General features: G+C 47.3%; 1 protein-coding gene across 16 annotated transcripts in view; it reads right to left on the reverse strand.

The window, feature by feature from the left end:
- The window catches only part of LOC106580920 (histone-lysine N-methyltransferase MECOM), a 186,286-nt gene that overhangs the window by 106,804 nt on the left and 54,317 nt on the right, over nucleotides 1-25,165 (reverse strand). For all 16 annotated transcript variants that reach the window (XM_045703670.1, XM_045703668.1, XM_045703667.1 and 13 more), the window contains exon 2: nucleotides 16,740-17,095. In XM_045703670.1, coding sequence (XP_045559626.1) covers nucleotides 16,740-17,095 — 356 coding nt within the window. The remainder of the gene's footprint in view (nucleotides 1-16,739; nucleotides 17,096-25,165) is intronic.

Consider the following 25,165-nt stretch of genomic DNA (forward strand, 5'->3'; position numbering starts at 1 on the left):
ATCAGCTGTGTTGTGACAAGGTAGGGGTGGTAAACAGAACATAGCCCTATTTGGTAAAAGACCAAGTCCATATTATGGCAAGAACAGCTCAAATAAGCAAAGAGAAATTACAGTCCCTCATTACTTTAAGACATGAAGGTCAGTCAATACGGAACATTTCAAGAACTTTTAAAGTTTCTTCAAGTGCAGTCGCAAAAACCTTCAAGCGCTATGATGAAACTGGCTCTCATGAGGACCGCCACAGGAAAGGAAGACCCAGAGTTACCTCTGCTGCAGAGGATACGTTTAATAGAGTTAACTGCACCTCAGATTGCAGCCCACATAAATGCTTCACAGAGTTCAAGTAACAGACACATCTCAACATCAACTCTTCAGAGGAGACGGCATGAATCAGGCCTTCATGGTCGAATTGCTGCAAAGAAACCACTACTAAAGGACACCAATAATAAGAAGAGACTTGCTTGGGCCAAGAAACATGAGCAATGGGCATTAGACCGGTGGAAATCTGTCCTTTGGTCTGATGAGTCCCAATTTGAGATTTTTGGTTCCAGACGCAAAGTGGGTGAATGGATGATCTCTGCATGTGTGGTTCCCACCGTGAAGCATGGAGGAGGTGTGATGGTGTGGGGTGCTTTGCTGGTGACACTGTCTGTGATTAATTTAGAATTCAAGGCACACTTAACCAGCATGGCTACCACAGCATTCTGCAGCGATACGCCATCCCATCTAGTTTGCGCTAAGTGGGAGTATCATTTGTTTTTCAACAGGACAATGACCCAACACACCTCCAGGCTGTGTAAGGGCTATTTGACCAAGAAGGAGAGTGATGGAGTGCTGCATCAGATGACTTGGCCTTCACAATCACCCGACCTCAACCCAATTGAGATGGTTTGGGATGAGTTGGACTGCAGAGTGAAGGAAAAGCAGTCAACAAGTGCTCAGCATATGTGGGAACTCCTTCAAGACTGTTGGAAAAGCATTCCTCATGAAGCTGGTTGAGAGAATGCCAAGAGTGTGCAAAGCTGTCAAGGCAAATGGTGGCTACTTTCAAAAATCTGAAATCTGAAATATATTTTGATTTCTTTAACTTCTTTGGTTACTACATGATTCCATAGGTGTTATTTCATAGTTTTGATGTTATCAATATTATTCTACAATGTAGAAAATAGTAAAAATAAAACATTTGACTGGTACTGTATGCGTGCTAGGGCCTTGTGTGTGTGATGCCAGCCCCCCAGCGAACATGACGATGTGTGTGTGTGTGTGTGTAGCGGTGTGTGTGTCCACCACCAGTGTGTGTCCACACTCTCTATATACTCTTCCTTAGGCTTCCATGTAGCCTCACAGTCTCCTACTACTGTACATGATGCTGTGGGACAGAGACATAACTGTCTCAGAGGTGTCCCCTCTCCCCCCTTTTTATGAGCCTAATCACACTCATGCCATTTGTCTGGGTGGCGAGGGAGGGAGGGAGCGAGGGAGGGAGGGCTGGATTGAGGGGTTGTGTATCAGGGGCAGGCATCCGTGGCGCACCGCCGGCCGCTGTGGCAGCCACCGCTGATTGTTTCCCTGACGACAGAATGCATCATATCCCCAAAAAACGGATGGAGCTGTCGGCCGGAAAATCCCTTTGTAGCCTTACTGTCAGAGATCATCATAAATAACCATGACATCAGAGAGCTCTTATCTATGGGCCGCCTGCTCGTGATCGATGGCATGGCTACCGCAGTGTAAATAGCTTCTAATGCCCCCATCTTCCCCTTCAAATAGGCCCCCGTTATTTATGACGGCCGTTTGGGTTACCAGTCCGGGTGGTGGACACGATTTATTTTCTTCTTATGGTTGCTTTTGAGTCCGGACCAGAGAGATGGGGTAGAGGGGAGGGGGGGTGATGGGGGGTGTTAACCCGCCTCCTCCTTTCTACACTGCCCTTCCTTCCTAACCAATTGCTGAGGGAGGGGAGGCTCATCACCAGAGAGGGTGGGTTGGGGAGTGGACCTGGGTGCACCTCGCCCCGCCCTGTGGTAACGACGGGACATCCGTTACCCTGATGACAGTGAGAGTGGCAGGCCTATTTGCACGGCCGGCGGCGTGGAGTGACGGATTGGACAGGGGAGGCGGTTGGAGGCGGCAGGAGAGGTGACAGGCAGCATTTCCATTTGGGTGAAAAATCTGGCCAACGTGGCTAACCTGTCTGTTGTGTGGAGAGACTGAGGTCCACAGGCCCCGGATCCAGCCTGCCACCGCTGCAGTAGGTTGAGACTGCAGCAGGATGAGGCTCCAACAGGCCTGGCCCATGTGGAGAGTCTGATGTACACAGGGCCCAGAACCCAGCACAACCCAGACAACCACACACAGTAGACTAGAGCTACACCAAGTACAACCTGTTTGCCACAGCCCTGGCCATAGAAATATAATTTCTAGAGCAGACATTCTCATTCAAGTCAATGTTCTGTGATGAGCAGACCGGGGGCCATATCGATTGTTCCCATGAGTGGTCCAATCAAATTGCTGTGGTCTGAGAGGCTTTCTCGCCTCTAGTAATTCTATTTCTATGGCCTAACAACCACACACAGTCCCCCGACCGCTACCACTACCGACCACAAATCTCCCCCATTACCTTCTACAACCCAGAATAACCACAATCTTTCCCAGGCACTTGGTCTTAACAAGGCTGTTCCCTGGCAGTGTATTTCATGGCCATGCACAGTCTCTACTCTCTACTCATTATATTAGAAGAATCCACAGACTTCACACACTGAGGGCTCTGTGGCTCGACTACAACACAGACACACTACTGCTGGTGGATTATGGGAAAAATCCACATTGCACAGCCGCTTGGCAGTGGAGCGTTCTTTCATAGACAGTGGAATAACACACATGACGGTGCCTCATATTCATCATTTAACACAAACACAGCGCTATACGCTAAATAAGCAAGGTTCCCGGGAAAAGTTTTACGCTAAGAGTCTGGGAGTATGGATGAGAGTGCCATTCCAGTAGGGTGGAAAGATAGACAGCTGGGCAGCTGCAGAGAGACGCACCAGTCAGAAGCGGGAGAAAAGTGTTACTTTGCAGAGAGCGAAAACCCAGGGGTTTCTGTGAGAACGACCCAGGAATGTTCATCCTCACGCCTCATTGGCGTTCTCATCGCACAGGCACCGCGGAGATGGGACACCCACACCAGATTTATGGCGGAGTCAGAAGCTTCACAACAGCATCCCAACATGGTCCCCCTGGGGCCTGTTGTAATGTCTTGATCTGTGTCTGAAAGAAAACAGTCATCCCTAACTGGCTGACGCTGCGGTGGAGACGTTGAAGCACTGAGGTAAGATGGAGGTTGGATGGAGGATGGGGGAAATGGGGAGTGGGAGGCCACTTTTGGTGAGGGCATGCCTGAAATGTTTTTTTTCTTTCAGTTTTGCAGCTAGCTTTATTTATTTTGTTTTGTCTAAGGTAAAATGGTGGCCTCTGTTTGCATGAACAGGATTATCATGAAGAGGGCTGGTCTGGGACATTGAACTGCTGGCTGTTTCTTTAGTTTCTTGAAGTGAAAGTAGGGTGGGGGGTAAAAAATAGGAATCTGTTAGATAAATGAAGACCCACTGGGCACAGACGTCAGTTTATTTATTTATATTTGGTTGAGTTGTCAACTAACGTGAATTCAACGTGAAATCAACAAAACATTTCACCATGTCATTGGATTGAGGTTAAAAGTTGTGTGAAAGTTGGTTAGAAGTTTGCAAATCCAATTACGTTTCCACACGTTGATTCAATGTCATCACATAGATTTTTTGTGTTGAAATGATGTGAAACAAAGTTTTTGTCCAGTGGGGAGGGCCAAAACGTAGGCACTTTACAGGAGGTAGTCATAGCAACGCTCTCAATTTCTCTCCCTCTTTATTTTTTCTTGCTATGATCTTCTTCCTTCTGTTTGTCACATCTCTTGGACTATCCTTTTCTCCCTCTTAACCTCCCACCCCCCACTCCCTCTCTCTCCTTCTGGTTTGGCCTGCCCTCCCACAGCCCCTCTCGGCAGCATCGCTCATAAACCTCAGAGCTCTCAAATGGAGAGGATCTGTATCTGGCTTGCCCAAAGAAACCCACAAAGGCCTTTTTGTCCCCTGGAGGAACTGGTAGTGGTTCAGGAAGTGTAGGCCTGTCCAGCAGTACACCAGCCGTGCCAGGCGGTGGGATGATTTATGGCTCCGTGTCCTGGGTAGCAGTTGGACCCTGTCCTGCTGTCACTCAGGGCTAGAGAGGAGTGTGAAAGAGAGGGTCCCCATGGCTCTAAAGAGATTACAATGACTGTCATAATGTGTCTTGGAGGGGAAAGGGAGCGACCATAAAAATGGGCCCGAAGAAAAAGAGGGAACAATCAGAGGCGAGAGAGAGAGAAGAGAGATCCCACAGCTCTGCTCTGCTCTCTGTCCTTTTCTTTTTTGGTTTTGGCTGATGACAAAGTGTAATCGGCTGAGAAATTGATTTCCGTGTCTCATCCTTGCGGAAGACGTTAACTCATTAGGACTTGACAGGCCTGCGCCAGGACCGGGAGACAACAATTAAGTTCGTTGGATGTGTCAGAATTGGCTGCTGAGTTTTAGTCCGGGGGAGAAATCCTTTCTGACGGATTGGTGCTGACAAAGCAGGCCAATGGGTGGGAGTGGCGTAGCCTCCCCGAGCGTCTGTGCGGCCGAGGAACCATCGGGCTCCATTAACCCTTATCTGGGAGTCCTGAGAAACAAAGTCCCACTCAGAATACCTGCTGGAGTCTGGAAAATCCTATTATGGGACTGCACGGGGACACTTGGGAACGTTCCTTTCAAAACGCCGGGGAATCTGTCTCCCAGTCAGTGCATGTCCCTTTTCTTCCTCCAAATCTATCACTGACAATAGACACGCACATCCTTTAACTCGCTCATTGTTTCATTCACTCTGATATTCTCTCTCTCTCACTCTATAACTCTATTATTCTAGCTCTCTCTCGTTCTCTCCTTTATCCCTCTTGCTCTCTCTCTCTCGTTCACTCTCTTTTACTCTTCCCTCAACTCAATCACTGTTGCTTTCTCCCTCTCATTTCTCTCACTCCACCTTCTCAAAATCCTGTTCTCTCTCTCTCTCTCTCTCTCTCTCTCTCTCTCTCTCCCCCCCCCATTTGTCTTTTGAAGGAGAAACTTTATCTGTCCCACTTTGTCCGCGGATGAGTGGGCTGCATTTATGTGTGGATTGCAGGGTGACTGCCATGTCTAGCCCCAGTCACTTACCTCACACAGAAGTTTAGAAAAGAGTAATGCAAAACACATGAAGATATGCTTGCCGTCTAATCCAATAAGAGTTGGCTTTTTATTGCTTCATTTATTTCTTTAAACAATGAACAATGTTGGATATGAAAAAGATACCGATGTAACAAAGTTAAAATAACATTCCTGAAGTTGATCTGAACGTAAACAAATAGCAAATATAGCTTGGCACAAATGAAACCTGATTCAAAGCATATGTACAGTACACCGCAATATGTTTTTGCTGAGATGATTTCTAAGAAAAGCACAACTATGAAATAAGGTAGTGTTATTTCAGATCTGACTGGAAGATCCCAACGCTTCCACACACACTCACTCAAACGCAGCTACATGGATCCTCATGTGTTAATGGGATCAATGTGTAACGGTAAGAGATAGGCCCTGAGTTAACCTAGAGTAGGGTCCAGAGTTCTTCTTGATCAGGTTATGTGGTCACTGGTAAGGATAAACTCAGGGCCCTAATAATATGGTATGGGTCAGAACTGGGTTCAAATACATGTTTATTTGACTATCTGGTATTTAAAACACTTTTTCTGTGTTTTTGAGTATTTTCAAATACACAGCCCAAAACAATTTGAATTGTTATTTGTAAAATCAAAACAGTCTACCAAATTGTACTTAACAGTATTTTCAAATACTTATTTGAAATACTATTTTCAAATAACTGGGGTAAATGCATCACAGTGTATTTGAGAATTTTCAAATATTATTTTAACTGGTATGGGTATATGTCAATATCAAGTTTTGGGTGTTAGTCTTAAGCGATAGCTCTTAGGTGTGTCACAGGGTACCGTATCAATACCCCTTGTGTTTCTTTCTCTCTATGGAGTCTACAACGACTCTCAGAACCCAGGCCACATAAGAGGTGAGGGTAAGCTCACAAATATTGACTTTTCGTCACGCGACTAGGGGGTGTTCTAGTTCAATATTTCTATGTTGGTGTTTTGTATGGTTCCCAAATTGTTGCCTCTAATTGGGGATCATATTTAGGTAGCCATTTTTCCCACCTGTGTTTGTGGGATATTGTTTGTATTGGTGCTTGTGTCACCACGTAGTCACAATGGGTTGCTTGTTTATTGTTTTGGTTAAAAAAGTTTCACTTTAAATAAATATGTGGAACTCAACAAACGCTGCGCCTTAGTCCGTCTCTTACAACAACTGTGACACTTTTCAATAACTTAGACACGCAATGGCTATCATATGGCTCAAATTAAAGCATTATGACATAATGGCCCAATGTAAGGGTTAGGACCTCATTACAGCCATCGGGCCTCTGCTTCCTCTCCACGGTGGCAGCTCTCCCGTTGGATCTGCTCCACCGTAATTGGAGGAGCAATATGGAGTAATTGGAAGAGGACTATGGTGTTGCTCGGTGTCAGGGTCTGAATATGCTGGCCTGCCTGCCTGTGTTTTAGCTCTTAACCTGGTAATGAGCTCTCAAACCAGACCCCCACACCCATTAGCCTTTGAACTGGGACAAGGGAGAGAGGGAGCGAGTGAGTGAGTCGTACACACATACAGTAACTGACATGGTCACATTACACGCTCACACACACACACACACAAACTCATAACACACAGGAACGAGCTACTAGGAGAAAATGACAAACACACACGCATGCACGCACAAACACACACACACTGCTAGGAGAATTCTAGGACATAATAACCATGGAAGAGAGTCTAGCCTAAAAGTCCTGCCTGGCTGTGCCTGGAGCGCCCGTATTTCTCTCTGTTTCTCCCGCTATGCTCTCTTTCTCTCTCTCTCACACACAAACTCTCTCTCTCTTTCAATCCCCCCCCCTCTTTCTCTTTCTCTCCCACCAGGAGACCATTTGGAAACAATCAGCAGTGTGTTTAAAGGGAGACCCTAGATAAGGTAACTGTGACCTGGGTGGACGTATCCCCGCACATAGAATTCATCACCTCGGCTTCCTGTGCACCCATTTAAGGGTCTCCTCATTTTCACTCCTGTCTGGGTGACTGTGTGTGTGAACGTGGGTTTTTGCGATTGAAGGTGTGTGTTTCTGAGTGAGTGTACATGTACTGTATGTGTGTGACAGAGAGAGAGGGTAGTGCACACTGGAAAAAAGGGTGATGTATAGAGACAAAGTGGAGTCGCAATTCAACGGCTCAGACACAAGGCGCATGTGGCAGAGTCTACAGGCAATCACGGACTACAAAAAGAAAACCAGTCACGTCACGGATACTGACGTCTTGCTTCCAGACAAACGAAACACCTTCTTTGTCCGCTTTAAGGATAATACTGTGCCACCGAGGCGGCCCGCTACCAAGGACTGTGGGCTCTCCTTCTCCGTGGCCGACGTGAGTAAGACATTTAAACGTGTTAACTCTCGCAAGACTGCCGGCCCAGACGGCATCTCAAGCCATGTCCTCAGAGCATGCGCAGACCAGCTGACTGGTGTGTTTACGGACATATTTACGGACATATTCTCTCCCTATCCCAGTCTGCTGTCACCACATGCTTCAAGATGGCCACCATTGTTCCTGTACCCAAGAAAGCAAAGGTAACTGAACTAAATGACTATCACACAGTAGCACTCACTTCTGTCATCATGAAGGGCTTTGAGAGTCAAGGATCATATCACCTCCACCTTACCTGACACCCTAGACCCACTAAGATTTGCATACCGCCCCAACAGGTCCACAGACGATGCAATCGCCATCACACTGCACACTGCCCTATCCCATCTGGACAAGAGGAATACCTATGTAAGAATTCTGTTAATTGAGCTCAGCATTCAACCCCATAGTACCGTCCAAGCTCATCATTAAGCTAGAGGCCCTGGGTCTCAACCTCGCCCTGTGCAATTGGGTCCTGGACTTCCTGACGGGCCACCCCCAGGTGGTGAAGGTAGGAAACAACATCTCCACCCCGCTGATCCTCAACACTGGGTCCTCACAATGGTGCGTTCTCAGCCCCCTCCTGTACTCCCTGTTCACCCATGACAGCGTGGCCATGCACGCCTCTAACTCAATCAAGTTTGCAGACGACACTACAGTGGTAGGCTTGACTACCAACAACAACGAGAGCCTACAGGGAGGAGGTGAGGGCACTCGGAGTATAGTGTCAGAAAAACAACCTCTCACTCAACGTCAACAAAACAAAGGAGATGATTGTGGACTTCAGGAAACAGCAGAGGGAGCACCTCCCTATCCACATCGACAGGACAGCAGCGGAGAAGGTGGAAAGTTTTAAGTTCCTCGGCGTACACATCACGGACAAACTGAAATGGTCCACCCACACAGACAGTGTGGTAAAGAAGGTGCAACAGTGCCTCTTCAACCTCAGGAGGCTGAAGAAATTTAGCTTGTCACCTAAAACCCACACAAACTTTTACAGATGCACAGATGGAAAGCTCTCCAGAGGGTGGTGCGGTCTGCACAATGCATAACCGGGGGCAAACTACCTGCCCTCCAGGACATCTACACACCCGATGTCACAGGAAGGCCAAAAAGATCACCAAGGACAACAACCACCCGAGCCACTGCCTGTTCACCCTGCTTCCACCCAGAAGGCGAGGTCAGTACAGGTGCATCAAAGCTGGGACTGAGAGACTGAAAAACAGCTTCTATCTCAAGGCTATCAGACTGTTAAACAGCCATCACTAACACAGAGAGGCTGCTGCCAACATAGACTTGAAATCACCCTTTAATAAATGGATCACTAGTCACTTTAATAATGCCACTTTAAGAATGTTTACATTTCTTGCATTACTCATCTCATATGTATATACTGTCTTTTATACCGCCCCGCACCATCCACACCCTCCTTCACCTGGCATCTTGCCTATGACGCTCGGTCATTGCTCATCCATATATTTATATGTATATATTCTTATTCCTTTACTTAGATTTGTGTGTATTAGGTAGTTGTTGTGGAATTGTTAGATTACATGTTGGATATTGCTGCACTGTCGGAACTAGAAGCACAAGCATTTTGCTACACTCGCAATAACTTCTGCTAACCATGTGTATGTGACCAATAACATTTGATTTGATTTGATTTAATGCTAGGGGAGACAGAGAAGAAAATTAGGGAGGTGTGTGATCTTAAAGGCCCTTATACAGATGTGCCACCACATCCTATCTGAGCAGAGACATACTCAGAGTGCAAAAACAGCTGGTGACAGTAGACATAATAAAGCATGTCTTTTAGCATGTCTTACAAGGCAGTATTACTATTTATACTAAGTTCCTAAGATACGAGCTAATGGCACCTGTTTTTAGAATCAACCAACGGAGATTGGTTGTACCTATAGAGACACGACGTAGACAAACGTATAGACAGACATAGGTCATTGTGTTTGACTTAAGCTCTGTGCATTTCCTTTGGCCTTCCTATAGGATATGTTGCGCTGCCTAGTATGGGGCATCCGGTGTGCAGACACTTGTCTGGCCTGAGTGGGCTGTTCAGAAGTTATCTTTAATGGAGTGCCCCCCCCTCCAACCCGCCAACTTCCTCCCTCCCTCCCCCTCTCTATTGTAGCCTTTCTACCAGGTGAAACCCCCCCGCCCCAGTCACCCAAACACGTCACCCTATTCTCCAGAGATCTAATAAGGTCTGTGACCCCTGACCCCTCAGGCTACCCGTCCCACACCATCCACACTCTCCTTCACCTGGCATTGTTGTCGTGGGTCTACCTTCCTCTGGCTGGGCCACTGATGCCTGTCTTTGTCCTGCTGCAATTCACTCTGACCCTGTTCAATTAGTTAACCTAGCTTCCCCTCCCTGCTGAGATACCACAGCCAGACAGAGAGAAGGAGAGAGAGGGGAGGAGAGGAGGAGAAGGAGGGAGGAGAGGGCTAGGAAGAGAGGGGGGAAATTGTTAATTTGTAAAGTTATTTTTTTCTCTTGGACTAAAAGAGAGAAGAGTGACCTAGAGACAAGACTGTTGGAATGTGCGCTCGGTGCTCTCGTGGAGTGGAATTCTCTCTCTCTTTCTCTTTCTCTTTCCGTCTCTCTCTTTTGAATGTGGCTCGCCTTTCCTCGCTCCTCTCACACGAGATTAGAACGTCAATAATAACAGTCCTCTCCCCCCAAGCTACCCTTCCACCACCACCAAACACGACAGATTAGACCAAAGAAAGGGATTACTAATCAAATGAGAGGGAGTGAGAAAGACCCCCAACCTCTCTTTTTTTGTCTTTTTGTTTTGAATAGACACCATTTCTCCAAGACAATCGACCTCCAGTCACATTGGAGGGAAGCTCATAGCCCCAAAAGGGGGCAGAGTGGACAATGGCATGCATGCAGATGCAGACACACACACGCACACAAATTGTAAACACACACACACGCACCACAGGGCCTGTTTAAGAAGATGGAGCACACTCCAAGTAAACGGGGAAGGGTGCTGTGTGGCCCCCACCTGTAGCAGAGGCAGACCTGGAGCTGGTGGATAGGTGGAGAATGCAGGGATGGATGATGTTGGCAATGTGTTCTGCCTGGTAGAGGCTGAAGCTAGGACTTGGACTGGGGACTGAGGCAGGGTCTGGAGATGGGGGCTGGAGCTGGGGCTGAGGCACTGAAGCTGGGGCTGAATTAGGGTGGCTGGGCACAGCTCTATTTCCCCCAACAGTAAGTGGGTTGGTGGAGGGGTGGGTGAAGAAGGTCCCTATACACAGAGGGCCACAGTCACAGTCATGCTGCAGGCTGCACTGGAACAATGGAGCCCCCTTCCCTCACTAACTCACTCAGCGCACAAACACACGCATGCACACACACACGTACACGGACACACACCCTTCCTAAGACCAGGAAACAGAGCCAGGTTTCATTTGCAAGCTTAACTCTCATTACAAGTAGGTGTCTGTGGGATAACGAGGCCTCTATAAACAAGATGTGTGTGTTCATGTTCAACCTCAACATCCAGGCTCTGAGAAGGATGGGGGGATGGAGGGACGGAGGGAGGGAGGAATATATTGATGGATGGAAGGATTGATGGATGGGGGCTGTTAGGTCACCACTGACTCCAGTACACTGGCTACTGGATTGTGACCCGACATTCTGCCTCTCTCTACACGCCACCACAGATTTCAATTCACTTTTTTGTCCACTTTGCAATTCATTAACGCTATAGGCGGCAACGCTCATTGGAACTCGGAGTGCATCTTATAACTGTAAACACGACGACACCAGTTAGCAATCATTTAGTGGGAGTAGTAAGGGAAGTTGAAAATGTGCTGTAATGATTTCACTGCTGTTGAATTAAGACTACGACAATACACTGATACTTTGTTTTCAGATCGTTCCCAAGGCCAGGCCACCTTACTTGGAATTTGTAAGTACTTGTGTGTGAGAGAGAGAGTCTCAGAGTGTGTGTTCATTGAAAGCTGGTGAATGACAGAGAGGTTTATCCCTCCCCAGTGGCTTCAGGCTCTCTACACTGCAGTGTGGGTTCATCTCTGGGACAGTCAAAGAGGCTGGGGCCAGCGGATTAAGGGTCCCTTTGGGTGGGAGTGAGACTCTTTTGGCTTCTTTCTCCCCCGGTGACAGAGGTGACAGGCCGTCGGAGACACAGGACAGGGGGACAGTTAGGAGACATCTGCATTCATTCAAGACAACGGCTTATCCGCGCAGAAAAAACACGCCCTCTCCGGCCCGCCCCTCTCCTCCTGGACCCAACCTGCCTAAAGCTCTACCCTCCCTCCCTTCTCTCCTCCTGAACCCAACCTGCCTAAAGCTCTACCTCCCTCCCTTCTCTCCACCTGAACCCAACCTGCCTAAAGCTCTACCCTCCCTCCCTTCTCTCCACCTGAACCCAACCTGCCTAAAGCTCTACCTCCCTCCCTTCTCGCCTCCTGAACCCAACCTGCCTAAAGCTCTACCTCCCTCCCTTCTCGCCTCCTGAACCCAACCTGCCTAAAGCTTTACCTCCCTCCCTTCTCTCCTCCTGAACCCAACCTGCCTAAAGCTCTACCTCCCTCCCTTCTCTCCTCCTGAACCCAACCTGCCTAAAGCTCTACCTCCCTCCCTTCTCTCCTCCTGAACCCAACCTGCCTAAAGCTCTACCTCCCTCCCTTCTCTCGTCCTGAACCCAACCTGCCTAAAGCTCTACCTCCCTCCCTTCTCGCCTCCTGAACCCAACCTGCCTAAAGCTCTACCTCCTTCCCTTCTCTCCTCCTGAACCCAACCTGCCTAAAGCTCTACCTCCCTCCCTTCTCTCCTCCTGAACCCAACCTGCCTAAAGCTCTACCTCCCTCCCTTCTCTCGTCCTGAACCCAACCTGCCTAAAGCTCTACCTCCCTCCCTTCTCTCCTCCTGAACCCAACCTGCCTAAAGCTCTACCTCCCTCCCTTCTCGCCTCCTGAACCCAACCTGCCTAAAGCTCTACCGCCCTCCCTCCCTTCTCTCCTCCTGAACCCAACCTGCCTAAAGCTCTACCTCCCTCCCTTCTCGCCTCCTGAACCCAACCTGCCTAAAGCTCTACCTCCCTCCCTTCTCGCCTCCTGAACCCAACCTGCCTAAAGCTCTACCCCCCTCCCTTCTCTCCTCCTGAATCCAACCTGCCTAAAGCTCTACCGCCCTCCCTCCCTTCTCTCCTCCTGAACCCAACCTGCCTAAAGCTCTACCTCCCTCCCTTCTCGCCTCCTGAACCCAACCTGCCTAAAGCTCTACCTCCCTCCCTTCTCTCCTCCTGAACCTCCTCCTCTCCTCCCTTCTCTCCTCCTGCCTAAAGCTCTACCTCCCTCCCTTCTCTCCTCCTGAACCCAACCTGCCTAAAGCTCTACCCTCCCTCCCTTCTCTCCTCCTGAACCCAACCTGCCTAAAGCTCTACCTCCCTCCCTTCTCTCCTCCTGAATCCAACCTGCCTAAAGCTCTACCTCCCTCCCTTCTCTCCTCCTGAACCCAACCTGCCTAAAGCTCTACCTCCCTCCCGCCCTCCTTAGTCGTGTCTGTCTGCCGGTCTTGATGTGGTATCTGAATGGTATCTGAATGACAACCAGCAGAGAGGCTCCACGCACCTCCTCCCCTCCTTACTGTGCCCTGTGCTGGATAGCAGGCCCAGACCAGACCAGCACACCTAATCCTCGACTCCCCATTCACCCAGTACTTCTAATCTCCACCACACCACCCACCCTCCTCCCACCCCCCACTCAAGAGATGCACAAAGGCCCTGAGTCCCCCCCCCCCCAAACCCCCCTGCCCCGCCCAGTGTGATGAAGCGGACCCGTAAACCGTGGGCCAGTGTGATGAACCGGACCCGTAAACCGTGGGCCAGTGTGATGAAGCGGGAGGCAGTGGGTGAACCCCAGTGAAAACTCATTGAGTTGGAGGATAACTCTTTCTCTCGCTGGGCCGTCTCTCTCATTGTTGCTGGTGGGGTGAGCTGAGGAGGACGGACACAAACAGTGTTTGAATTTCAATGTGCCCCATGGCTCAAGAAAAGCAAGGCGAATATGGACTAGTTGTGAGTATCCAGGCGGAAAAGGATCACCGCGTGAAAAAGTAACATTCAATTGCTTCGGGAAAAAGTATGTCCCTCATCCTATTATTGTCCCCATATAATACAGACACAATTTATGTTACAATAATATATGTGATCTACTTCTATAATACCAGCATTACATACATTATAGCTATACTTATGTATTTTCAATATATCAGTGATAAACCTGATAAAATCCAACAGTAATACCGAAAAATAACATTCCAATGTAATAGGGAGGCAACACATGCTGATCCTTGGTCTGTCAGACAACAGGTTAGTTCATTTTGTCTTTCCACTAATAGATCAACCCTTGATAACACCCTCACCCTTCCCCCCTCACCTCTCCCCCGCTGTTTCCACTAAATGGTGCTTGTTCCAGTCCTCGGCTGAGCAGGTCTTGAGTCGACTTTTGTGAGATCTCATTGAGGAGGGAGAGACGATGGAGGCCTGCTGCTGGTTCTAATGAAGACTACCAGGTCAAATACAAATACACCCTTTCTTTCTTTCTTTCTTTCTTTCTTTCTTTCTTTCTTTCTTTCTTTCTTTCTTTCTTTCTTTCTTTCTTTCTTTCTTTCTTTCTTTGGAGCATGGTTCTCTAAAACTCTCTCTCTTTATTCTTTCTTCTCTCATGTCCTCTAGTTGTTATTAAATTGACATCCAGAAGAAACCTGTATACAGTACAAAAACACACTCTCCATTTTGTTTGAAATGAAACAGTGTAAAACAAGCAGAGTTTTTTTTTAAAGAGGAAAATATCGTAAAGCTCCTGTGAACAAGGTATATATCCGTCGTGCAACCACATAGAAAAGTATACAACGCATGCACGTGCGCACACACACACAAACACCTGGTCTGACTGGTTGGGCTTGTTGTGCCCTCAGTGAAAAGCAGGAGGACCTCCAGCCCTCACAACCACATTGGCTGTCTTTTATTTACTGAAGCTATCTTACCCATAACTCCCCATTCCTGTAATCATAAAGCATCTCTGCTATAACTCACTATATTCCTTTATGAATAATGCCCAAATTTATGGTGATGGCGTGGAGTGCTGGCCTCCCTGGTGACAAACTTCCCCCGGTCTGTCATGGGCCCGGGCGGCGGGCGCTCACGGCCCTCCATCACTCGCTCAAGATGGGCGCTACCCCTTTATCGCTCCCTGGTCGGTGACATCACCCCGGCACGCCGCGCAGAATTGATGATGAAAGCAAACAGATCTATCTTAACTCACATTTACCAAATCAATTATTTTTATTTTTTTACAGACACTCTTGCTTATTGGCATATTGACGGTTTGTGCGCGCGCGATGGAGCGAGGCTTTCTATGGAGGGGGACTTAACGGCGTTTACCATATTTAATGCAGGGATGTCATCACTGAAATCCGTTCTGAATAATGTGGCATTTCATCATAAATTCTTTACAACTTATTTACTTAATGGAAAGAGTTATGGGCCGCTGTCAGTGAAGTAATTAAACATAATGATACAGTGCTGCCTCCTCGGCCATCCCATCTTTTCTCCCATAATCCTCAGCTCCTTTTAAATACATATTATTCAAGCTCCCCATAAATTACCAGTGGATTAAAATTCATGAAACCTTTTTCCTTTATTTCCTTCCCTGGGAAAAAAAAGACAGAGCCCGAGAGCTTGTTCAACCAGCCGTAAATCTCTCTCTGGGAGAGACAGATACTTTAAAAAATAATCTTCAAACCCAATGTTAGCTAAATATATTATTTTTTTTAATTCAATGAGGGAGAGAGAGAGAGGATTTCATTTCGCTATTAGGGCAATTGATGTGCTGAGTCTAATGGTAGCAGTAAATAATGAACAATAAGTTGCTGCTTGGAACAGAAACGTACGGTGGGAGTGAAACCATTTATTGGTCCTGTTGGAACCAAACCCACTCAGTTAGACCTGATGGTTGATGATGCAAGTCTAACCATGACCACCATTCCACCATCCAAACCAAATCTAAACCCACTCAGTTAGACCTGATGGTTGATGATGCAAGTCTAACCATGACCACCATTCCACCATCCAAACCAAATCCAAACCCACTCAGTTAGACCTGATGGTTGATGATGCAAGTCTAACCATGACCACCATTCCACCATCCAAACCAAATCCAAACCCAAACTATTTATATAGACCAGAGATGATATTCTACAAACACTGAGGAGTCAGCTAGCGTAAAATTGGGCTTAAGGGTTGGGAGACTTCTGTAGGTTATCATAGTTTACCAGTGTTAGATCATCTTTTTTATTTTGTCTACACCATTGATTTTATTAATCAAAAAGGCATTTATGCTATCTAGTGTTAGATTGTTTGATTGTTAGTTAGTTAGTTAGTTAACCAGTAGATAGTCATGCATGGTGTTGCTAGTGCTGTCTTACAGAAGGACAAAGACATCCGAGTGTTTTCGCAGGAGTAGGAGGTCTGTCATCCCGAAATGGGAGGAGAGGATCTGTTTAGGGGGATCTCAATTAGACTGATACCCTTATGACCTCAACCTTTTCCCCCCTCCCCCTCATATCCCCCTGCGTAAAATGAGACATGGGCTGACACAGACAGAGGCTGCACCTGACTTCCTAACCTCTGACCTTGTCCTGTGACCCCTGCCTTCGATTGTGTGCGCGGCCTGGCCAATATTGCAATTGGCTGATGGCCACTGTAGGTCTTTAACTGGGGCTAAACACAGGATTTATAGCTTTTAATTTTAATTGAGTTAAGAGCATAGAGAGCAGACCGCAGAGGGGCTGCCTGGGGGGGCGCTGTCTGTTACCCCATTGGACTGGGCTGAGGTGAGATCACCTCACATCACTCAGCAACAAACGCCACAGCAATCCCAGGGACCAACATAGAGGCAGAGACAAAGTTAACAGAAGAACTAAGACCCGCTCCCCTCCCTCCATCCCTCCCTCCGTAACAGAGAACAGAGAGAAGAGAATCCCCTGTTCAGACAATAAACAGCAAGTGTTTCTCCTACCTCCCAGCCTTGGGTGGGGTCTCTCAGGCACGCCCGCTGCTCGCCCACGTATGGTCCGAAGCGCTCGCCCACATCCAGCGTCCTCCGTGCCCAGATTCCCAGGATGCCACCGATACCGGGGACGCCCGATTGGTGCAGCTGGAAGTCGGGGGGAACGGGCAGCTCGTCCTGGGGCATGTAGAGGGCAGAGTGGAAGGGAGACAGCTCCAGGGGAGACGCATCATCGTCAGCGGAGAAGCCAGGGGAGGGGTGGTCCTCTGCTGGGGGGGCCGAGGGTGGTGCCGCGGGGTCTCCGTCCGACACACACACATCATCCAGGACATCAGAGGGGTAGAGGGCAAAGTCCTCACCATTACCTGAAATAGAGAGAGAGAGAGAGAGAGAGAGAGCGAGAGAGAGAGAGAGAGAGAGAGAGAGAGAACTTGAGGCTCTAGCATTTCTACCTAAAGTACAGCATCAGTGTAGACTACTTTTTATTTGATTTATTTAACCCTTATTTTACCAGGTAAGTTGACTGAGAACACATTCTAATTGACAGCAGCAACCTGGGGAATACACTACATCACCAAAAGTATGTGGACACCCCTTCAAATTAGTGGATTCGGCTATTTCTGCCACACCTGTTGCTGACAGGTGTATAAAATCGAGCACACAACCATGCTATTTCCATAGACAAACATTGGCAGTAGAATTTCCTTACTGAAGAACACAGTGACTTTCAATGTGGCACCGTCATAGGAAGCCACCTTTTCAAGTCAGTTTGTCAAATTTCTGTCCTGCAAGAGCTGCCCCGGTCAACTGTAAGTGGTGTTATTGTGAAGTTGAAACGTCTAAGAGCAACAACGGCTCAGCCGCGAAGTGGTAGGCCACACTAGGGCACAGAACAGGACCGCCAGTTGCAACACTGCTCTCGGTTGCAACACTCACTACCGAGTTCCAAACTGCTTCTGGAAGCAACGTCAGCACAACGTCAGAACTGTTCGTCGGGAGCTTTGTGAAATGTGTTTCCATGGCCGAGCAGCCACACACAAGCCTAAGATCACCATGCGCAATGCCAAGCATCGGCTGGAGTGATGGAAAGCTCGCCGCCATTGGACTCTGCAGTGGAAACGCGTTCTCTGGAGTGATGAATCACGCTTTGCCATATGGCAGTTTGATGGATTAATCTGGGTTTGGCGGATGCCTGGAGAACGCTACCTGCCCGAATGCATAGTGCCAACTATAACGTTTGGTGGAGAAGGAATAATGGTCTGTGGCTGTTTTTCATGGTTCGGGCCAGGCTCCTTAGTTCCAGTGAAGGGAAATCTTAACATTGTAGCATACAATGACATTCTAGACAATTCTGTGCTTCTAACTTTGTGGCAACAGTTTGGGGAATGCCCTTTCCTGTTTCAGCATGACAAAGCGAGGCCCGTACAGAAATGGTATTTGTGGAAGAACTTGACTGGCCTGCACAGAGCCCTGACCTCAACCCTATCGAACACCGTTGGGATGAATTGGAACGCAACCTGCGAGCAAGGCCTAATAGCCCAACATCAATGCGCGACCTCACTAATGCTCTTGTGGCTGAATGGATGCAAGTCCCCGCAGCAATGTTCCAACATCTAGTGGAAAGCCTTCCCAGAAGAGTGGAGGCTGTTATAGAAGCAAAGGAGGGAACAACTCCATATAAATGCCCATGATTTTGGAATGAGAGAACATGTGTCCACATACTTTTGGTCATGTAGTGTAGTTACAGGGGAGAGGAGGGGAGATGAATGAGCCATTTGGAAGCTGGAGATGATTGTCCTATAAGTACACCATCAGGGTAAACTGGATAGCCTATACTTACAGCCTACATAGTCTATGATTTTCTAACACACAGATAGATGCAAAACAAGCCAATAATCATGTAATCAAGCACAAATCAATGACATATTACAGTTAACATGGCCCTGTGAGAGTTGTGAGTGAGGCTTATGCCTTCTCCGACCCAGAGTGAAAAACCAGTCCTCCCCTCACCTACGACCTAACACTAAGGACCATGAGGAAGGATCGTCTTTACATCTTCCATCTTCCATTGAACATAATATGGGAAAATATACAAGGTTCAAACACAAATATTTGATCAGTAGGGGTAGTTAAAATAAACAGGAGACGGAGGAAAGTGGTGCAGGGCTGTGATAACAGGGCCAAGTGTCTGAAGAGAAGGAAAGGGCTTGATTCTACTGTGATAGTAGAGTAGCCCAGAAACACCCCTAACACAGAGAGAGAGAGTGGGAGGGAGGGAGGGAGGGAGGGAGGGAGGGAGGGAGGAGGGAGGGAGCAGGGGGAGTGAGAGCGAGAGAGAGAGAAAGAGAGAGAAAGAGGGAGAGACAGAGTGAGAGACAGAGTGAGGGATAGAGAGAGTCAATAGTGAAGCAGCTGCTGGTTCAGATTGTTTGGCTAGCTGGGGCTCGGCTTGGTGCTGGGCGGGTCCACAGGGTCCACGGTAGCATTGTGCTGTTCTAAACTGTTTTATATTTCCCTTTCCTGACCTTCATCACTCAGCCGCTGTGTGAAAACAGAGGAAGCTGAGGCCGGGTCGGCGGAGGTTAATTGTGAGTACGTACAGTGAGAAAGGACACCACAGGCCGACCCTTGAACCCTCGCCGGGCTGCTTGGGACCAGGCCGCACGTGGCTGACTAGCCCTGACGAGGAAGTGTGGTCCACTCTGTTACAACACCGACATTGACCACAGGTGACAATATCCTTTTCACGCTACAGAGCCGACTCAAACCAAACTATGCCTGCTTTTCACATTGTCCTTTCCAGCATGATTCTGGCAACTATGGTGGGTGGATGCGTAACCAGGCCAGCTCAGCATGGTTTGGCTCAGTATTGTGAAAGGGTACTCATCTCAGATGCCACTACTACAACTACTACCAAGAACACTATGGGGCTCTGATCTAAAGTGGTGCACTATAGAAAATAGGGTGTTATTTGACATGTGCCCACTGAATGTCTGCATGTCGACTAGTGTCTCTGCCAAAGGAGTCTAAAGGACTTATTTATAATGCACTACTTTTGACCCCATAGACCCTTTTTGTGTTTGCAAACATTGCCGCACGAGGGTGATTTGGCAGAACACGGGGGAGTTCTTATAGAATGCCAGCAAACAAAGCCTCTATTTACATGTTGCTTCCAAGTGCATTTCACACTACTTTTGGATTATAATTTGATGTTAAGGCTCGTATGAATGTCCTGCTTATTATAACGTTTGTGTCATCATCACAAATCAAATGCATTATTCTTAAAAAACACTTAGACTTCAACCAGTAAAATGGCTCTTTGGCTAGCTTTAGCTACAGCTTATCTCAAAGAGCGTTAGCATTCTAGTTAACAACTGCTGCATCCAAAACAGTTATTTTGCAAAGATCACAACCAAATATAATCTATAGCGACTGTTCAAGCAAGAATCAAAACATCATTGTAATGTACGAAAAGCTCCAAAAGTTATTTTGTTTAGAAGTAATACAAATGTAAATCTAGGCTTTGTTGAATTGGTGCAGATGGCAATGGCTTCTTACTAAATCCAAGAGTAGCGTGCATCTGTTCTTGACGTCAGTGTGTGGTGTCCTGGGAAGGAAGGGTTCTATTACTTTATGTCTCCTCTGGTCAAAAGTAGTGCGCTATGAGGTAGGGAATGAAAGTGTAATTTGAGAGTAGGACTTAGCTCTGCCTGACATACTATTCACCACATAACACACTACTTTAGACTACTTTATCCATCCTACTGTATCACTATGGGGCTTTATAGAGCTCTGGTCAGATGTAGCGCACTATGGGGCTTTATAGAGCTCTGGTCAGAAGTAGTGCACTATGGGGCTTTATAGAGCTCTGGTCAGAAGTAGTGCACTATGGGGCTTTATAGAGCTCTGGTCAGATGTAGCGCACTATGGGGCTTTATAGAGCTCTGGTCAGATGTAGCGCACTATGGGGCTTTATAGAGCTCTGGTCAGAAGTAGTGCACTATGGGGCTTTATAGAGCTCTGGTCAGATGTAGCGCACTATGGGGCTTTATAGAGCTCTGGTCAGAAGCAGTGCACTATGGAGCTTTATAGAGCCCTGGTCAGAAGCAGTGCACTATAGAGCTTTATAGAGCCCTGGTCAGAAGTAGTGCACTATGGGGCTTTATAGAGCTCTGGTCAGAAGTAGCGCACTATGGGGCTTTATAGAGCTCTGGTCAGAAGCAGTGCACTATGGGGCTTATAGAGCTCTGGTCAGAAGTAGCGCACTATGGGGCTTTATAGAGCTCTGGTCAGAAGTAGTGCACTATGGGGCTTTATAGAGCTCTGGTCAGAAGTAGTGCACTATGGGGCTTTATAGAGCTCTGGTCAGAAGTAGTGCACTATGGGGCTTTATAGAGCTCTGGTCAGAAGTAGTGCACTATGGGGCTTTATAGAGCTCTGGTCAGAAGTAGTGCACTATGGGGCAAATTCTAACTCCCTAACTTCCACATTTGCACAGTCTGCCACTGACATCAATCCATGACTAAGTGAAAATTACGTGGAAGTTAAGATTTGCCCCATCGTAGTAGGGAACGAAGGTGTAATTTGAGAGCGGGCCTTAGCCAGGCCTGCCGGGCCTCCTGCTCTGGGCCCAGGGTGGACAGACAGACAGGAAACCCTCCACAGGAAGCAGCCTCTCCCCCTGTGTGACTGTGGCAGGCTGTGGCTAACGCGCCCTGACAAGCTGGGAGGGGCGGTGGGGTTGCTAATGAGGCTCTAGCTACACATCCCTGTGCCTCGGTACATTCCTGAACGGCTGTGTGACACCGCACCGCTGCGCTGTCAGCCTGGAATCTTTGATCCACACACACAGATGCACACACGGACGCACACACATAAAGAGACACAGACGCATGCATAAACAAACACAGATGCACGCACACATACACACACCTCTCAACCACCATCCAAACTCTCTACTTAGATGTTCATACTGTAGTTTATAAAAATAAACTAGGCTGTTAAGATCATGTTGAATTATTTCCATGGAAATATTTTGAAATGCCTCTCAGATCACACACTAATGTTTATGAGAAAAGTGGTGTTATCATTCACACTACCTAACAACCTCTGAAAACCCACCACACCAGTAAGAGCAGAGGAAGTTGTCAGATGACGTCCAGATGATGAGCTGTAGATTAGGGCTGTCAGAGACTCAATCTCACAGAGAGAGACAGACAGAAAGACAGGGAGAATGGATGCCATCTGTCAAGTCTTTGTTTTGCTGGTCCTCCCACTGGTCACTGCTCCCCTCAATTCTGAGACAGAATACGTACAGTTGAAGTCGGAAGTTTACATACACTTAGGTTGGAGTCATTAAAACTTGTTTTCAACCACTCCACAAATTTCTTGTTAACAAACTATTTGGCAAGTCGGTTAGGACATCTACTTTGTGCATGACACAAGTAATTTTTCCAACAATTGCTTACAGACAGATTATTTCACTTATAATTCACTGTGTCACAATTCCAGTGGGTCAGAAGTTGACTGTGCCTTTAAACACAGCTTGGAAAATTCCAGAAAATGACGTTATAGCTTTAGAAGCTTCTGATAGGCTAATTGACATTGACATAAATTACAAAAAATTGTAGACCTCCACAAGTCTGGTTCATCCTTGGGAGCAATTTCCAAATGCCTGAAGGTACCACGTTCATCTGTACAAACAATAGTACGCCAGTATAAACACCATGGGACCACGGCTCCGTCATACCACTCAGGAAGGAGGCGCGTTCAGTCTCTTAGAGATGAACGTACTTTGGTGCGAAAAGTGCAAATCAATCCCAGAACAACAGCAAAGGACCTTGTGAAGATGCTGGAGGAAACAGGTACAAAAGTATCTATATCCACAGTAAAACGAGTCCTATATCGACATAACCTGAAAGGCCGCTCAGCAAGGAAGGAGCCAATGCTCCAAAACCGTCATAAAAAAGCCAGACTACGGTTTGCAACTGCACATGGGGACAAAGATCGTACTTTTTGGAGAAATGTCCTCTGGTCTGATGAAACAAAAATAGAACTGTTTGGCCATAATAATAAAAGCGGAAATAAATCATTCTCTCTTCTATTATTCTGACACTTTACATTCTTAAAATAAAGTGGTGATCCTAACTGACCTAAAACAGGGATTTTTTACTAGGATTAAATGACAGGAATTGTGAAAATCTGAGTTTAAATGTATTTGGATAAAGTGTATGTAAACTTCCGACTTCAACTGTATTTGAACAAGTGAATATTGCTGCTCATTTTAAGACATTTTGTTTCAAGAGACCCGTTTTCTACAAGTCAACAAGAGAGGGGGACACTTTAATGATGAACGCAATAAGAATTGGGTTTGACTTGACATCATCATATGTTCTATACCCCCTAAGAGAATCCGACAGTGGTAACAACAACACTGAATGGTGGGCAGCTCACAGACCAGGTCAGGTTTTGACTGACGGTTTGTAGAAAGACGAATCAGATGAAGATCATTGAAGTGCCCTCTGGAGGTAGGACAGAAATCAAGAGTAAAAAGGATTACAACAGTGTACTGCAAGTGTACAGACATCAATTACCAAATGGAGTAGCCACAACAAGCTTAGTTTTGGATACTGACTCGTCTTTAGAGATTCTGCCTGATGATCTGAAGCCCAGAATGCAGGTCTTGGACAACAGGTCTTCATTCTACTTCTCTAACATCTTAATAGATGATGAAGGATATTTCACTTCTGTCATTTCAAAAGGAGATTGATGTTACAGCTACCAGATCATTTTTCTAATGGTTGAGCCTGAGTATCAAGTCATCAAGCCAGATGGAACAGGGGCTCTCCCCTGTATATCGAACTGACAAGATGCACTCTGGGAAACCACTAAGCGACATGGCCCGAGGGAAAAAGAGTCAGAGGATGGACATGATGACTGACAGCCTAACAGGGAATTACTCCCTGATCTTTCCCTCTCTGTCAACCCAGCAGACAGGGACGTAGCAGTGCCTCACAGTGAGTTTGAGCTGACCTGGTTCCTGTAAATGGGACGTTTTCAGAGGGACACAGTCACAGTCTAGTCTGTGCTCCAGCACTACAAAGCTCCACAGAGTCCAGAGGTACCGTCATAGAGGTCTGGAGGGAGATGTTCTGATTCTGGACTCTGCACTTACCTGAGGAGCTGAGGGGCAGAGGGAACGTGTCTGACCCTAAGTCCTCTGTGCTTATCTCTAACCTTTATAGACCGACAGTGGACTATATTGGTGCAGGGTCAGGTAATGGAAGGAAGGGTTGGTCCATCCAAATGTCAACAGAAAACAGGCAAACGAAACAAAGTGCAGCTAGTTTGCAGTCTTTCCAGCTTCAGATTGAAGTGATTGTGTTAGCTGTGTTGTTAGCTAGCTCCTCTGAACAACAGTGTCCTGAAGAGAGAGCACATTTTTTATGCCAGGCGAAATCACGCATCATTAGCTCATTGTTATGGACGTATCCAAATAAATGTCACTAGAAAACAGCTTAAACAAATGCAAATGCAGCTACTTTGTTGTTACTCTGGCTGCACTGTTTGACGTGACTGTAAGTTTGCCGTAGTTGTCTAGCTAGCACGCAAGGGATATGAACGTTGCCAGCCAGTATGGCAATGGAACATTTAGAATAAACGACTGGGTCGCATCCATAAATACAGAACAAAAAGACTTAACGACTGGGTCGCGTCTCTGGCAACTGAACCGATAGAACCAATGACCAGCCGGCTTGGGTAGCAACCCTACATTTGTGGAAGGATGTTATAGTATGAATAAATTAATAAAAATAATGTTTTTAATTTACATTTACATTTACATTTTAGTCATTTAGCAGACGCTCTTATCCAGAGCGACTTACAAATTGGTGCATTCACCTTATAATATCCAGTGGAACAACCACTTTACAATAGTGCATCTAAATCTTTTAAGGGGGGGGTTAGAAGGATTACTTTATCCTATCCTAGGTATTCCTTAAAGAGGTGGGGTTTCAGGTGTCTCCGGAAGGTGGTGATTGACTCCGCTGTCCTGGCGTCGTGAGGGAGCTTGTTCCACCATTGGGGTGCCAGAGCAGCGAACAGTTTTGACTGGGCTGAGCGGGAACTGTGCTTCCGCAGAGGTAGGGAGGCCAGCAGGCCAGAGGTGGATGAACGCAGTGCCCTTGTTTGGGTGTAGGGCCTGATCAGAGCCTGAAGGTACGGAGGTGCCGTTCCCCTCACAGCTCCGTAGGCAAGCACCATGGTCTTGTAGCGGATGCGAGCTTCGACTGGAAGCCAGTGGAGAGAGCGGAGGAGCGGGGTGACGTGAGAGAACTTGGGAAGGTTGAACACCAGACGGGCTGCGGCGTTCTGGATGAGTTGTAGGGGTTTAATGGCACAGGCAGGGAGCCCAGCCAACAGCGAGTTGCAGTAAT

The sequence above is a fragment of the Salmo salar genome, chromosome ssa20 (assembly GCF_905237065.1).
Source record: "Salmo salar chromosome ssa20, Ssal_v3.1, whole genome shotgun sequence".
Lineage (NCBI taxonomy): Eukaryota > Metazoa > Chordata > Actinopteri > Salmoniformes > Salmonidae > Salmo > Salmo salar.